Source organism: Sebastes fasciatus, chromosome 4 (assembly GCF_043250625.1).
Source record: "Sebastes fasciatus isolate fSebFas1 chromosome 4, fSebFas1.pri, whole genome shotgun sequence".
Lineage (NCBI taxonomy): Eukaryota > Metazoa > Chordata > Actinopteri > Perciformes > Sebastidae > Sebastes > Sebastes fasciatus.
The window spans coordinates 30,588,588-30,604,240 of record NC_133798.1 but is presented as its reverse complement, the minus strand read 5'-3'; the positions used below and the strand labels follow the sequence as shown (position 1 = coordinate 30,604,240).

At 41.0% G+C, this 15,653-nt stretch overlaps 2 protein-coding genes across 2 annotated transcripts; both read right to left on the bottom strand.

The window, feature by feature from the left end:
* Positions 1-553: 553 nt before the first annotated feature.
* LOC141766589 (hyaluronidase-5-like) lies at positions 554-4,511 on the bottom strand. Its single transcript, XM_074633553.1, has 4 exons — positions 4,354-4,511; positions 2,678-3,679; positions 1,093-1,182; positions 554-1,014 (listed from the first exon to the last, which is right to left on the bottom strand). The coding sequence occupies exons 1-4, from the start codon at positions 4,363-4,365 to the stop codon at positions 619-621; spliced, it is 1,500 nt and encodes a 499-aa protein (XP_074489654.1). The 5' UTR covers positions 4,366-4,511; the 3' UTR covers positions 554-618.
* A 6,799-nt stretch (positions 4,512-11,310) lies between these two features.
* Positions 11,311-15,232, bottom strand: LOC141766592 (hyaluronidase-5-like). The gene is made up of 4 exons (XM_074633555.1): positions 15,102-15,232; positions 13,448-14,425; positions 11,862-11,951; positions 11,311-11,783 (listed from the first exon to the last, which is right to left on the bottom strand). The coding sequence occupies exons 1-4, from the start codon at positions 15,111-15,113 to the stop codon at positions 11,376-11,378; spliced, it is 1,488 nt and encodes a 495-aa protein (XP_074489656.1). The 5' UTR covers positions 15,114-15,232; the 3' UTR covers positions 11,311-11,375.
* Between the last annotated feature and the right edge of the window lie 421 nt (positions 15,233-15,653).

Here is a 15,653-nt window from a genome sequence, read left to right as displayed (position 1 = left end):
ATATTGACAGATTTGAACTTCCCGGATCAATAACTCATAACTTAAACGTTGTTAAAACACAAACGAGGGGCTCTTTCTAACCGTAGTGAGGTAGACAACAAGCTACAACCTAATTTTAATCAAAACGAGCTGTCCTCCGTGCTGGACACATAACATTGGTCTCTATGTTTGCATAATTTTGGTGAATTGTTAAAAGGAAAAATATTATATTATCTTATATATTGTTTTTAGAAATAGAAAATGAAAATCAACCCGATTTTTAAGTCTAGTTCATCCCTTTTTGACCCTCATTTTTAGTTTTTTAATATCCATACACTGACCGGGCTCCCATCTCGCTTACTGCTGCTTTAAAGGGATGTGCCAAAACCTTATGTTGAGACTTTATATTATTAATAATAATGATCTTATAAACTTTGTTTTAGTTTAAAACAAGCATAGTCAACAAGGAAGTTGTGTGAATGAGGCTGAGCGATTTGGAGAAAGTCAATAAAGAAATTTATGAAAAATGCAGGTAAAGACAGTCAGAAATAACAAACCAACTAACAGGCTGCAATAATAGTAGTAGTGTCCTTTATTTGCCTTCAATCACACGTCCTGTGTCAGCTTTGTGTTATTACTTTACTTCCACATCACGACATACATCAGACAGATCAGTCTCATCATCAGCAGGAGGGGCTGGGGCCCGTGAGCACCTCCACTCTTCGTGGTGAAAAGCATGACCGATCGACACGGCCTCTTGCTGTAGCACATGCAGTTGAAATTGAGGTCGAACTTGTTGACGTCATCCTGCGTTAGGCTGCCACTCACAGTCAGCGGGCCGCCGTTGTAGTGCCTCTCGATCAGGTAGTTGCGCGAGTCGAGGTGGAGGTAGACGTCTGTGTCGAAGTTCTTCCTCATGCAGCGACCTCGGCCCTGGCAGAGCGCCCTGCTGCAGAGTTGCGTTGCCGTGGTGACGTTAAGGATGTACGGGTTCATGACGTCTCTCAGGTGATCTCGAGCAGCTGTGCACGCCTCCTGCAGCGATATTAAGTCAATTAGCAGTTAAGTTGCAAATAAGTTCCCAGAAAACCCCTGAGTGATGCTACTTTATACCGGTCTTCTAACGAGGTCCATGTCTCCCCAGGAAATGACGCTGGCGGCGCCGAGAGCAGCAGCTTCTCCGATGGTTTTCACCAGATCCTCCTGCAAAAAAAATGACAGCCAGCCAATCAGAAAAGGGCAGGACTTCCACTGTTGTGTTCATAATTGAACAGCAAAATCAAAAGTAACCAACGTATGAAAACTGCAAACCTTTAAGACGGCTAATTTTTTCTCTTTCGTTTTTGAATTTTCACAGAAAAATAAGCACTTTTTTTTAAAACAATAATGACCCGATTTCTTGATAACATTGATCTTAAGATCTTAAGAAGTGTTTTCCAAGAGAGTTTTTTACAAACTCTCGTGAATTTTTGCATTTGTTTCCCAAAGAAGTACTTTACAAAGTAGTAAACACAGTCATAGGATTACAAAGTACTGTAGTAATCCTATCTCTAAATATTATTATAAGTGTGTGACATTATGGAGAAAGTCTCGCTCAAGGAGAAGTCTCGTTGTGAAATCTAGCAAAGTGACGTGTTGCCGGAAGACAACGGTGGAATAGTGGACTACATCCATGGTGGAAGCGTGAGTTTCTTAAGCCATTGTTAAAAAAACAAGCCCACAATATTTGCTAGCCAGCATTAACTAACGTGTTCAGAGAATCTTTAGCCTCTACTTAACGCTCCGCCCACAAAATACATCATCATGTTTACTAACAGAAAAAGGGTCTATATGCCTCAAGCGCTACATTAGGAAAGCAGCAGACGCCAGAAAGAGCAACTCCTTCTCCCCGCAGCATTTAAACAGCCTCTACATGCAGACTGGGCAGAAAACCTAACTAAAGCATTGGGAGATTTATAGTGAAAGATATGCAGCCCTGCGCAGTCGTGTAGGACGCTGGATTTCAGCATATGATTAACGTAACGTTACTTGAGCCGCGCTATACACTTAAGCAACACAGTAATTCCAGCAGCACAATCCCTGTAATGTGTTTTATATGTATTCATTATTTTTAAATAACACAGTGGCACAGAAATCCAACCGTATTCCTTTCCAAATACTGCACTTTTTGAGTGGAAAAACTAATCTTTCAATTAAGAGCTGATAATCAGGGAATTGAGACATGTGTTAAACTGTTCTTTTTTTTTTTTAGTATAGTTCTGGTTGAGCTTATGCTTCAATTTATGTTGATGGCCTTAGTCTATAATAACATCATATTTATATGAAAATAAAAAAGCTGCATTTTTTGTTTTCACTAATTACTGTAGAAGACCTATTCTTTCAATTAAGATTTGACAATGAAGAAGTGTTTATGTTCCTTATGTAAGCCATACTTTTGTTAAGTCAAACATTTGTTAACTTATTTTTGCCAAATAAATGAAAAGCATGTTGAAATCAGAACATGACCTCCTCGCTGTAACATAAATGAACCGAACCGAACTGAACCGAAAACGGTGGAATGAACCGAACCGTGAATTTTGTGAACCGTTCCACCCCTAGAGACCAGTATTTGACATACACATGTATAGTATATAACATACATTGTGTCTAAAGGTGACATAAAGGTGTGTCTTTTTGAGCGATGACAGGTGTGTCTGACCTCTGACATGTAGTTGTTGACGGCATCCTTGTACACAGGGCGGATGTAGGCGTGGATGGGGATGGAGTAGGATTCGTCGATGAGCTTCGACACCCTTATGGTCTCCTGCATACGATGCCGGATGAACCACAGGGCCTGCTCCGTGTTATTGAGTATCAGCTCCAGGTAGAGGGATGGAAAAAGTGCCGTGCACTCTTTCCAGAGCCACATCAGTCTGTCGTTCCTTAACTTCTCGCGGTCGGGACACTCTCCGGTGAATTTGTCAAAGTCTGTGTTGAAGCCGTAATTGTAGCAATCGGGGAACAGGTAGTAGCCCCAGAGTCTGTTGGGCCTCAGCTTCTTCCCGATGCGGATGGAATCGATAAAGTACCTTTTGGCTGCACCTTCGAACTCCTCTATCGCAAGGGCCGTCACCTCCGTAAGGGACAACGACGCGTTTCTCTTCATGACCAGTTCGATGGATTTATTTCTGTAGATTCTTTTATTGCCCCAGTTTCGGATCCACAGTGGCCTCCACTCCTCAAAGTCAAGCGCAGCTAGGCCCTCCTGGTTGAAAGGGATGTATTTTTTGATGAAGAAATCGGCATCATAGTGGTGATCCGCCACCTTTAACAGCTGCGGCAGGCCGCCGTTATGTTCTATGTTGGTGCCATGTTCATAGTAAGGGAATCTGCCGAAGCGGTCGATGTAGAATAGGCTGATGGTCTGGTTGAACGCATCCTTCAGCGTGCTGCTAATGATGTGGAAGTGGGAGAGGTCGAGTGGCAATTTGTGGTGGATTTCGCAGAGCTCGGTCGGGGCGTTCCAAATTAACAGGAAAGGGTGGCCCGGAGAGAGGGGAGGGTCCGTAAACAGGTACTTCTCCCGGTCCTTCTTCTGGTCCGTCTTCTGGTCCATCTTCAGGGCCCATCCGGACCACATCAGGGCCAACATGGTGATGAAGATGGAGAAGAAATGTTGGTAATTGGGCAGCTTGAGTTTGTTCATTTTTGAAACTGTAATCTGTGAGGAAAAGGAGACAGAAACACAAATTAGAAAAATTAGGAGGTCAGAATGAGTTCCTGATGTGCTCAGCCTCAGCTTTTCGCTAACTAAATGAACATGTTTTACTTTTGTATGGCACTTTTTTTCACTGATGTTGCAATGAACGACTAATTGACTTTCACTTCTTAGCTATTTCCGTTTTTGTCTGGGGGCTGGAGTCGTTGTGTCGAAGTCCAGCCCACGCACCCGCCCAAGCCAATCGCGAGCTAAGCACGGCTTGTTAGCGCGAGCTGCCTAGTTGCTACGTTAGCACCACAGTAGCTGTTTGTCGAGAAAGACGCGACTAACCACAATATCTCAAAATATCCCGTCAAAACCAAAATGCACTGAATTCAGGTGAAGAAGAACCTTATTTTAAGTCTTATTTTGATGCAAAGATTTGTACATTTGCAGGAATGTAGCACAACATGGAAGTGAGAGCAGGGAGCTGTTTATTTAAATGTGAAAGTGCAATAACAAATATTTCGTCCATAAAATCAATGCATAGTCATGATAAATAATTATTATCTCAATATTGAACAAAACAATCGTGATTATCATTTTGACCATAATCATGCAGCCCTACTGTAAGTGAAAATAGTTCATTTCAGACCCTGATACAGTCTATGCCTCACACCTGTTCTACAGCTTACCTGGTTCAACATCAGGGAACCGAGAAAGACGCTTGTGAAGTCCCAGATCTAGCAAAGAAGGAAATCAGCAGCAGGCCTTAAAATGAATGTCACTGTTAGATGTTTTTACAAATGTACATTTAAATGTTGCATTCTGACAAGTAGAATGTTTTGTTGCTATACATATCAAGCTCATATCTCTCCATTTTTTACGTTATGAATGAGTTGCATTGAAAATAGATGAATATGGTTTTAAAAATAAACATTCTACGTTGGTTGAAGTTTATTTCCTGCAGAATTGAGCAGCTGAAGGAGCTTAAGCTTTGAGCCAGCTGTTCAGCTGTTACCTGAAAAACAACCATTTGTGTTTGTCAGCTGATCATAATTGTAAATCTCAGCCAGTTTTCCTGCTGTATTCACAATCATTACATATTTATATTGATCACAACAATGTGTCCTTGAGTACTGATCGCTTTAATTTTTGAAGTGACATTTTTTTACTATAGTTTGTCGGTTTCAGGGCTCCATTTCTCCCCCAGTTTCCTACAGTAGACTGATGTTTTGGTGTGACCCACATATTTCTTTTCTTTTTCAGTCCAGCAGATAAAATGAACCTTCAGTTCAAGTTTAAACATGCAGTTGGAACGTTTCTCATATGACAGCAGTGAAAAGGCACCACATGTCCTGACTTCAGGTACGATTTATGTGTTTTAATATGAAGACAAAAGACAGTAGTTGTTGAGGTATGAAAACTCAGCAGCTTCTTTTCTTTATTGTTCTCAGTTCATGGTAGCAATAAACCAAGCTGTTAAAATTTGGATCAAATTGATTAGTGCAGCTTTAAGACCTAACTGCTTTTGAGTTTCCATTAAAGGAATAGTTCAACATTTTGGGAAATGCGCTTATTTGCTTTCTTGCCAAGCGTTTAAGCCGTTTCTCACCAGTCAATTTGAAAATGAATTTTCCGCATTGACAACTATGCACACCGGGTCCGGTGCAAATTATCTGCGTTTCTGTGTTCCATTTCCGTCAATGAGGTCCAATGTAGTCCTAAATAGTGCCGTGTCCACTCCACAAAACAGAAACCTATCCAGACAGAGAATGTCTAAGGGCCTAACGTCAACGAGCCTACACTATCCATAAACTAATCGGACCCCAAATGTGATGCTAACGCTAGCTGTTGTTGCTAGATTAACAAGTGCATATATCAGCTACATCACTAGGGCTGGGACGATTCAACTATCTCCCGATTTGATACGATACTTGGGTGCTGATTCGATATGTATTGCGATTTTTAAGTATTGCGATTCGATATTATGATTTATTACGATTTTCCTCACTGGCAAAACAAGGTTTGTCATCATTGAAGGCCATCTCAATGCAGGGAGATATTGGGATGAGATTCTGCGGCCAGTGGCGATCCCATATCTCCACAATCTGGGACATAACTTCATCCTCCAAGAAACAACGCTCACCCCCACAGAGCCAGGGTTATCACAGACTACCTCCACAATGTGGGAGTAGAGAGAATGGAACGGCCTGCCGATAGTCCACACCTCAACCCAATTCAACACTTGTAGGATCAGCTTGGGCGTGCTGTACATGTTAGAGTGAGTGTTAGGCTGACCTGCAATGAATCCTGGTTGAGGAATGGAACGCCATCCCACAGCAACGTGTGACCAGGTTGGTGACCAGCATGAGGACGAGGTGCCAGGCTGTTGTGGCTGCGTATGGATCTTCCACCGCTACTGAGGCTCCTGACGGTGTATTAAATGAAGAAAGTGTAAAATAGCCAATATGTCTTGTTTGTTCCTTGTTATTGATAGAGAGTTCAATCATCCAATCCACCAAACAACTCACAACAAGAGTCAACACCAACAGGAGAATACACTGTTTACCATTGGAAGAGCATTTTGGCAAATTTTTCTTGGGCGCTACCCACATAATCAGCTGTGCTGCTCATCCCACAAATGCATGATCCTTACAAGTTGGACATCATTGCGAAGGTAAATAAACAGGCTTTCCAACGATGTAAAATACAATGACCATTAGCATTGTAATAACAGAGAAATAATCAACCAAACACAAGTTTCCGAACTTTGTTTTTCCAGTTATATATATATATATATATATATATATATATATATATATATGTATTTGTGTATATATATATGTGTATATATATATATATATATTATTTTTTGTTTATTTCATTTTTTTCTCTTCTTTTTATTATTATTTCATTACTTATTTTTGGATACTCTCCCTGTGTTGTATTCTCTACAATTTGAATTGTATGTATCCATGATTGAGAATCAGTTAGGTCCTTTGTGGTCAGCTGTGTCTGTCTGTGTGTATGTTGTTGTTGTCAGGTATGATTGATTGATTGATTTGTTGTGTCACGGGTGAGTGCTGTTCAGAAAAACAAAAATAACTTTCCCTGTATAGTGACTGTTCTATTGATTATTGACAATTAATAAAAAGACCTTTGAAAGAAAGAATACATATTTTTCATTGCGTGGTAAAATTATTTTTATTTTTCTAATCACATTTAATTGGCTTTTCCTTGTTGTTTCCACAGAGCTTAGTGTATCAACCGGAACTGGAAGTTCATTCATTCCTATGGCAACCTCCGTCTCCGTGCTAAACGAGGTGATGGGGTAACGGTAGCTCTTGAGGGTGCAATTCAGAAGTCGTACAGGAAAAGTTTGTATTTATGTCTGAGATTGTCAGTTAGAGAATCTGCCAGAGGACATGTTTTGGAGAGTCATAGATAATTGCTACCTGTGATGTAACCTGTATGAGGCCGCTCGTTAATTAGTGAGTGGTTAATTAGTGAGTGGTGAGTGGTTAATTAGTGAGTGGTTGGATAGTAGGGTGAACTAGAAAATTTCGCAAGAAATGTTGACCAGTGTGCCTGGTGCTGGGGGGGCAGAAAGCATCTTAAAACAGGTCAGACTGATTTTGTAAAAAACAACACAGTTTCTTGTTAACATACAGAAAGAGTTAGGGGCTTTTATTTTGAAAAACTAGGTGAATCCCTAGTTTCCTGTTGTCATACAATGAGAGTTGAGGGCTTTTATTTTGTAAAGCAAGTGTCATCGTGAGCTTCCTGTTAAGATACAGTTACTCTATGGTGCTTTTATTATGACGGGTTGTGTGTGTGTGCGTGTGTGTGTGTGTGTGTTAGTCAGCCTGCACTGATTGCTAAAGTGAATCAGCTGTCTAGCAGCAATCAAAAGTTGCCATGGTGATTGGCCACTGCTGCAGTGGGGCAGTTTATAATAGGAGTTAACTAGAGATGTACATGTCACGAAAGTCCTTCTACGACAGAAACCGTGACTCCTATCGCTTAGATTGTTCATGAGACCAGTTAGGAGTCTCTGATGAACAAATGGTGCGACATTTGGGTCTGTAGTGTCAAAAATGTGACCTCGGCGGCAGTTTCATAAAGTAGTAACTTTTTTCTCTGATCCAAAAAATTCTTTGAAATTTTATATGGGCCCCTATGGGAGCTCAGCCTGGAGTTGCTGTCACTTCCAGGCATGTATAGCCAAATATGTAAGTCAGACTGATTCCATAGGTACATGACTGCAACCGGCACAAAAATACCTACAATCTGATGAAAACATTATCTATGAAGAGTGACAATTGTGGGCTACAGAGCAATTTGTTCGGAAAATTTTCAAAAGATTTCAAAGCTTTCCTGCACTCTAGCGATGATGTCACGTGCTCTAGCCCTTAACGACCCACGCAATACACACCCATTATAAAATCTGAAGCGGTCTGAAAATTTCACAAAACGTAAACTGCGATTTCGTGAAAACCGTGCCAGCTATCAAAAAATGTCCTTTTGGCCAAATAAAGTCCCAAGTCTCGTGACCCGTTTAAACTTTTAATCCCGTTTCTACGTTAAAGTATGGCGACTCTGTATGGCCCCAAAGAGGAGTGTTTTTGAGCACTCTTCACGTCGATTTTCAAAGCATTCCTATGGAGCAAATAATCGCGGAATTTTCTCGGTATCCACTGCGCGAATCTCTTAGCCAGGTCATAAGCACATGATTCCCGCTCATTCCGCACGTTTTGATGTGTTTTTTGTAAATGTGCTGGCAACGCTGCGGGAGGAGTAGCGCGCAAAGTTTTAGGCGGAAAAGTCAGAATATTAAAAATGAGCTCGTCGAATAATAGACCAGTGTGCTTTGCACAAGGCTTTGCCTTGTGCTTCTAGGCACACTGGAATTAAAGAATTAAGAATAAAGGGTGATTGGGACAGTTTTTGAATTTCCTTCTTGTGTAAGCTTTCTTGCCAAAAGATAAAAACAAATGCCCAACACATGATACATTTAGAAGATGTTACCTATCCATTTGAGGAGGAAAGAAGGTTATATCATATTCCAAGAAGACATGGCATACCCTTTTGTGTAAACTGACCTTTTTTTTTAGGTAACATTTGGGTGATCGGGACAGCACATCTTCATCACTTATTTAGGCTAGTGTGAGCATATTTATTGCACAATTTAATTCATACTTTGATATAATTTCACATGCACATTTTACTTTTCCTGTTCATCCGTAAGAACTAAGACTCCATGTTCATTTCTGTTAAACTTTATTAATGAAGGTTTAAAAATCCATCCACAATTCATACATTATAAAGCTGCCTTTCCTCAAGGTCACAACAACCCACTCCCTCCCTTAATTCTCTCCCCAAAACTTCATTGAATACATTTAATTGAGGTAAAACAACAATGCTTAAAGGGACTATTTGTAACTTTCAGAAATGCTTTTTAACAGCGACACCTGTGGCCGTGAAATCAACGAAAGTCAGCGTCGGGCTCGCGCTTGCTCGCTCTAAATATACCTGAACAAGCATCACTCAAAACAGTGACGCAACACACGTCAGCTAAAACCACAATATCACTTTATATTTCAGCTGCTTGGCAGTAATGTTAGCTGACCAGAAGAAGGTCTCTCCATGAACATGATTTAGATCTGATCCTAGTGTTGGCTTTTCCTGCGCGCGTTCACTACACATTGCAGAAGAGTTAGTTTAGCTCTGAGAATATCTAGTGAATGTACAGGGGACGTTTGTGCAGAAATAAATGCTGCAGCTCCTCCAGACCAACAGAGGTTTCCCGTGTCTTGTGAAGTGACGGAGCTCTACAGAGATTTACGTTGTCTTCTCGTTACCGACCGGGTGCCGGTGTCTCCTCTCCTCTGCTCTGCAGGGAGACACGCTGGAGAGCCCCGCTGCCTCAGCCTGCACTTAGGCAGGAAAAGCCAACACTAGGATCAGATCTAAATCATGTTCATGGAGAGACCTTCGTCTGGTCTCAGCTAACATTACTGCCAAGCAGCTGAAATATAAAGTGATATTGTGGTTTTAGCTGACGTGTGTCGCCTCACTGTTTTGAGCGATGCTCGTTCAGGTATATTGAGAGCGAGCAAGCGCGAGCCCGACGCTGACTTTCGTTGATTTCACGGCCACAGGTGTCGCTGTTAAGAAGCATTTCTGAAAGTTACAAATAGTCCCTGTAAGGTAAACATTGAATTGAGTTGATTATGGCACATTTCAGGCCCTGGCCAAGAACCTTGAGTGTGCTCCCTGCCTCCACTATCTCCCTTATACTCTTCAATGGCTCCCTTCATCCTGTCCTCACTCTACTTGTTGTATTTTTTCCGTTGCTGTTTGTTTATTCTTTCCTTGTGCTCTCCCTTTTGCTGTCTTAATGGCGTCTTCAGAATAAAACAGAGTTAATTGGGGTAAGAACTCAGGGGCCCATCTACATACAGTACATAGAGGGTGGAATGGCTACATGTAGTTAAATAAATTGAAAATGTGTTTAATGGAAATCACAATTTTTTTTTTATTTCATGTTAAAGCTGGGGTAGGCAGAATGTTTTTTGGCATCATTGGGCAAAAATTCCATAATAACCTTTCAGCATGTTGTAATTCAAGTGTGCTCGGTCAGTGTATCTTTTGGTCATTCGATTTTCCTTTCACAAACGGATATTGAAAAACAAAAAATGAGTGATTATTTGTTTTTCGTTTTGAAATACAAAAAATAAAATTGGAATACAAGGTGTTTTTCTTTATCAGGGTCAAAAAGGGATGAACTAAACTTAAAAAAACGGGTTGATTTTCATTTTCTATTTCTAAAAACAAATAATAAAATCACTGGAAGACAGAAACAAAAACAAACGCCATTTTTTTCATATTCTGCAACCGGAAGTTGCCATTGACAACAAAGTAAGAGTGCGTATGAGGACGGTGCTGTGTATGAGAGAAAAAAAGAGTACGGTGCTGCTGTGTAACTGAAGGCGATAGACATGGATCAGTGCAGAGTTTTTTTAAACGATAACAGAGTTTGTCTCAGGGAAGAAGACACGACTGCAGAAAAACTAACTTCGGTAAAGTTGGAAAGATATTGACAGATTTGAACTTCCCGGATCAATAACTCATAACTTAAACGTTGTTAAAACACAAACGAGGGGCTCTTTCTAACCGTAGTGAGGTAGACAACAAGCTACAACCTAATTTTAATCAAAACGAGCTGTCCTCCGTGCTGGACACATAACATTGGTCTCTATGTTTGCATAATTTTGGTGAATTGTTAATAGGAAAAATATTATATTATCTTATATATTGTTTTTAGAAATAGAAAATGAAAATCAACCCGATTTTTAAGTCTAGTTCATCCCTTTTTGACCCTCATTTTTAGTTTTTTAATATCCGTACACTGACCGGGCTCCCATCTTGCTTACTGCTGCTTTAAAGGGATGTGCCAAAACCTTATGTTGAGACTTTATATTATTAATAATAATGATCTTATAAACTTTGTTTTAGTTTAAAACAAGCATAGTCAAAAAGGAAGTTGTGTGAATGAGGCTGAGCGATTTGGAGAAAGTCAATAAAGAAATTCATGAAAAATGCAGGTAAAGACAGTCAGAAATAACAAACCAACTAACAGGCTGCAATAATAGTAGTAGTGTCCTTTATTTGCCTTCAATCACACGTCCTGTGTCAGCTTTGTGTTATTACTTTACTTCCACATCACAACATACATCAGACAGATCAGTCTCATCATCAGCAGGAGGGGCTGGGGCCCGTGAGCACCTCCACTCTTCGTGGGGGCGGTTTTGTTTAAAAGCATAACCGATCGACACGGCCCCTTGCTGTAGCACATGCAGTTGAAATTGAGGTCGAACTCGTTGACGTCATCCTGCGATAGGCTGCCACTCACAGTCAGCGGGCCGCCTATGTTTTGCCTCTCGATCAGGTAGTTGCGCGAGTCGAGGTGGAGGTAGACGTCTGTTGTTAGGTTCTTCCTCATGCAGCGACCTCGGCCCTGGCAGAGCGCCTTGCTGCAGAGTTGCGTTGCCGTGGTGACGTTAAGGATGTACGGGTTCATGACGTCTCTCAGGTAATCTCGAGCAGCTGTGCACGTCTCCTGCAGCGATATTAAGTCAATTAGCGGTTAAGTTGCAAATAAGTTCCCAGAAAACCCCTGAGTGATGCTACTTTATACCGGTCTTCTAACGAGGCTCATGTCTCCCCAGGAAATGACGCTGGCGGCGCCGAGAGCAGCAGCTTCTCCGATGGTTTTCACCAGATCCTCCTGCAAAAAAAATGACAGCCAGCCAATCAGAAAAGGGCAGGACTTCCACTGTTGTGTTCATAATTGAACAGCAAAATCAAAAGTAACCAACGTATGAAAACTGCAAACCTTTAAGACGGCTAATTTTTTCTGTTTCGTTTTTTGAATTTTCACAGAAAAATAAGCACTTTTTTTTCAACAATAATGACCCGATTTCTTGATAACATTGATCTTAAGATCTTAAGAAGTGTTTTCCAAGAGAGTTTTTTACAAACTCTCGTGAATTTTTGCATTTGTTTCCCAAAGAAGTACTTTACAAAGTAGTAAACACAGTCATAGGATTACAAAGTACTGTAGTAATCCTATCTCTAAATATTATTATAAGTGTGTGACATTATGGAGAAAGTCTCGCTCAAGGAGAAGTCTCGTTGTGAAATCTAGCAAAGTGACGTGTTGCCGGAAGACAACGGTGGAATAGTGGACTACATCCATGGTGGAAGCGTGAGTTTCTTAAGCCATTGTTAAAAAAACAAGCCCACAATATTTGCTAGCCAGCATTAACTAACGTGTTCAGAGAATCTTTAGCCTCTACTTAACGCTCCGCCCACAAAATACATCATCATGTTTACTAACAGAAAAAGGGTCTATATGCCTCAAGCGCTACATTAGGAAAGCAGCAGACGCCAGAAAGAGCAACTCCTTCTCCCCGCAGCATTTAAACAGCCTCTACATGCAGACTGGGCAGAAAACCTAACTAAAGCATTGGGAGGTTTATAGTGAAAGATATGCAGCCCTGCACAGTCGTGTAGGACGCTGGATTTCAGCATATGATTAACGTAACGTTACTTGAGCCGCGCTATACACTTAAGCAACACAGTAATTCCAGCAGCACAATCCCTGTAATGTGTTTTATATGTATTCATTATTTCTAAATAACACAGTGGCACAGAAATCCAACTGTATTCCTTTCCAAATACTGCACTTTTTGAGTGGAAAAACTAATCTTTCAATTAAGAGCTGATAATCAGGGAATTGAGACATGTGTTAAACTGTTCTTTTTTTTTTTTTAGTATAGTTCTGGTTGAGCTTATGCTTCAATTTATGTTGATGGCCTTAGTCTATAATAACATCATATTTATATGAAAATAAAAAAGCTGCATTTTTTGTTTTCACTAATTACTGTAGAAGACCTGTTCTTTCAATTAAGATTTGACAATGAAGAAGTGTTTATGTTCCTTATGTAAGCCATACTTTTGTTAAGTCAAACATTTGTTAACTTATTTTTGCCAAATAAATGAAAAGCATGTTGAAATCAGAACATGACCTCCTCGCTGTAACATAAATGAACCGAACCGAACTGAACCGAAAACAGTGGAATGAACCGAACCATGAATTTTGTGAACCGTTCCACCCCTAGAGACCAGTATTTGACATACACATGTATAGTATATAACATACATTGTGTCTAAAGGTGACATAAAGGTGTGTCTTTTTGAGCGATGACAGGTGTGTCTGACCTCTGACATGTAGTTGTTGACGCTATTCTTGTACACAGGGCGGATGTAGGCGTGGATGGGGATGGAGTAGGATTTGTCGACGAGCTTCGACACCCTTATGGTCTCCTGCATACGATGCCGGATGAACCACAGGGCCTGCTCCGTGTTATTGAGTTTCAGCTCCAGGTAGAGGGATGGATAGAGTGCCGTGCACTCTCTCCAGAGCCACATCAGTCTGTCGTTCCTTAACTTCTCGCGGTCGGGACACTCTCCGGTGAATTTGGCAAAGTTCTTGTTGAAGCCGTAATTGTAGCAATCGGGGAACAGGTAGTAGCCCCAGAGTCTGTTGGGCCTCAGCTTCTTCCCGATGCGGAGGGAATCGATAAAGTACCTTTGGCCTGCAACTTCGAACTCCTCTATCGCAAGGGCCGTCGTCTCCGCAGGGGACAACGACGCGTTTCTCTTCATGACCAGTTCGATGGATTTATCTCTGTAGATTCTTTTATTGCCCCAGTTTCGGACCCACAGTGGCCTCCACTCCTCAAAGTCAAGCACAGCTAGGCCCTCCTGGTTGAAAGGGATGTATTTTTTGATGAAGTAATCGGCATCATAGTGGTGATCCGCCACCTTTAACAGCTGCGGCAGGCCGCCGTTATGTTCTTTGTTGGTGCCATGTTCATAGTAAGGGAATCTGCCGAAGCGGTTGATGTAGAATAGGCTGACGGTCTGGTTGGTCTCCCGCTTCATCGTGCTGCTAATGATGTGGAAGTGGGAGAGGTCGAGTGGCAATTTGTGGTGGATTTCGCAGAGCTCAGTCGGGGCGTTCCAAATTAACAGGAAAGGGTGGCCGGGAGAGAGGGGAGGGTCCGTAAACAGGTCCGTCTTCTGGTCCATCTTCTGGGCCCATCCGGACCACATCAGGGCCAACATGGTGACGAAGATGGAGAAGAAATGTTGGTAATTGGGCAGCTTGAGTTTGTTCATTTTTGAAACTGTAATCTGTGAGGAAAAGGAGACAGAAACACAAATTAGAAAAATTAGGAGGTCAGAATGAGTTCCTGTTGTGCTCAGCCTCAGCTTTTCGCTAACTAAATGAACATGTTTTACTTTTGTATGGCACTTTTTTTCACTGATGTTGCAATGAACGACTAATTGACTTTCACTTCTTAGCTATTTCCGTTTTTGTCTGGGGGCTGGAGTCGTTGTGTCGAAGTCCAGCCCACGCACCCGCCCAAGCCAATCGCGAGCTAAGCACGGCTTGTTAGCGCGAGCTGCCTAGTTGCTACGTTAGCACCACAGTAGCTGTTTGTCGAGAAAGACACGACTAACCACAATATCTCAAAATATCCAAACCAAAAACCAAAATGCACTGAATTCAGGTGAAGAAGAACCTTATTTTAAGTCTTATTTTGATGCAAAGATTTGTACATTTGCAGGAATGTAGCACAACATGGAAGTGAGAGCAGGGAGCTGTTTATTTAAATGTGAAAGTGCAATAACAAATATTTCGTCCATAAAATCAATGCATAGTCATGATAAATAATTATTATCTCAATATTGAACAAAACAATCGTGATTATCATTTTGACCATAATCATGCAGCCCTACTGTAAGTGAAAATAGTTCATTTCAGACCCTGATACAGTCTATGCCTCACACCTGTTCTACAGCTTACCTGGTTCAACATCAGGGAACCGAGAAAGACGCTTGTGAAGTCCCAGATCTAGCAAAGAAGGAAATCAGCAGCAGGCCTTAAAATGAATGTCACTGTTAGATGTTTTTTTACAAATGTACATTTAAATGTTGCATTCTGACAAGTAGAATGTTTTGTTGCTATACATATCAAGCTCATATCTCTCCATTTTTTACGTTATGAATGAGTTGCATTGAAAATAGATGAATATGGTTTTAAAAATAAACATTCTACGTTGGTTGAAGTTTATTTCCTGCAGAATTGAGCAGCTGAAGGAGCCTAAGCTTTGAGCCAGCTGTTCAGCTGTTACCTGAAAAACAACCATTTGTGTTTGTCAGCTGATCATAATTGTAAATCTCAGCCAGTTTTCCTGCTGTATTCACAAACATTACATATTTATATTGATCACAACAATGTGTCCTTGAGTACTGATCGCTTTAATTTTTGAAGTGACATTTTTTTACTTGTCTTGTAACCCTTTACTATAGTTTGTCGGTTTCAGGGCTCCATTTCTCCCCCAGTTTCCTACAGTAG

Bases quoted from the DNA above. Each gene is read 5' to 3' on its own strand.
- LOC141766589 (XM_074633553.1), bottom strand. The intron at 1,183-2,677 runs GTCAGACACACC...TTTTTTTTGCAG, and splicing joins TCAACAACTACATGTCAGAG to GAGGATCTGGTGAAAACCAT. The intron at 1,015-1,092 runs GTATAAAGTAGC...ATATCGCTGCAG, and splicing joins TGGACCTCGTTAGAAGACCG to GAGGCGTGCACAGCTGCTCG.
- LOC141766592 (XM_074633555.1), bottom strand. The intron at 11,952-13,447 runs GTCAGACACACC...TTTTTTTTGCAG, and splicing joins TCAACAACTACATGTCAGAG to GAGGATCTGGTGAAAACCAT. The intron at 11,784-11,861 runs GTATAAAGTAGC...ATATCGCTGCAG, and splicing joins TGAGCCTCGTTAGAAGACCG to GAGACGTGCACAGCTGCTCG.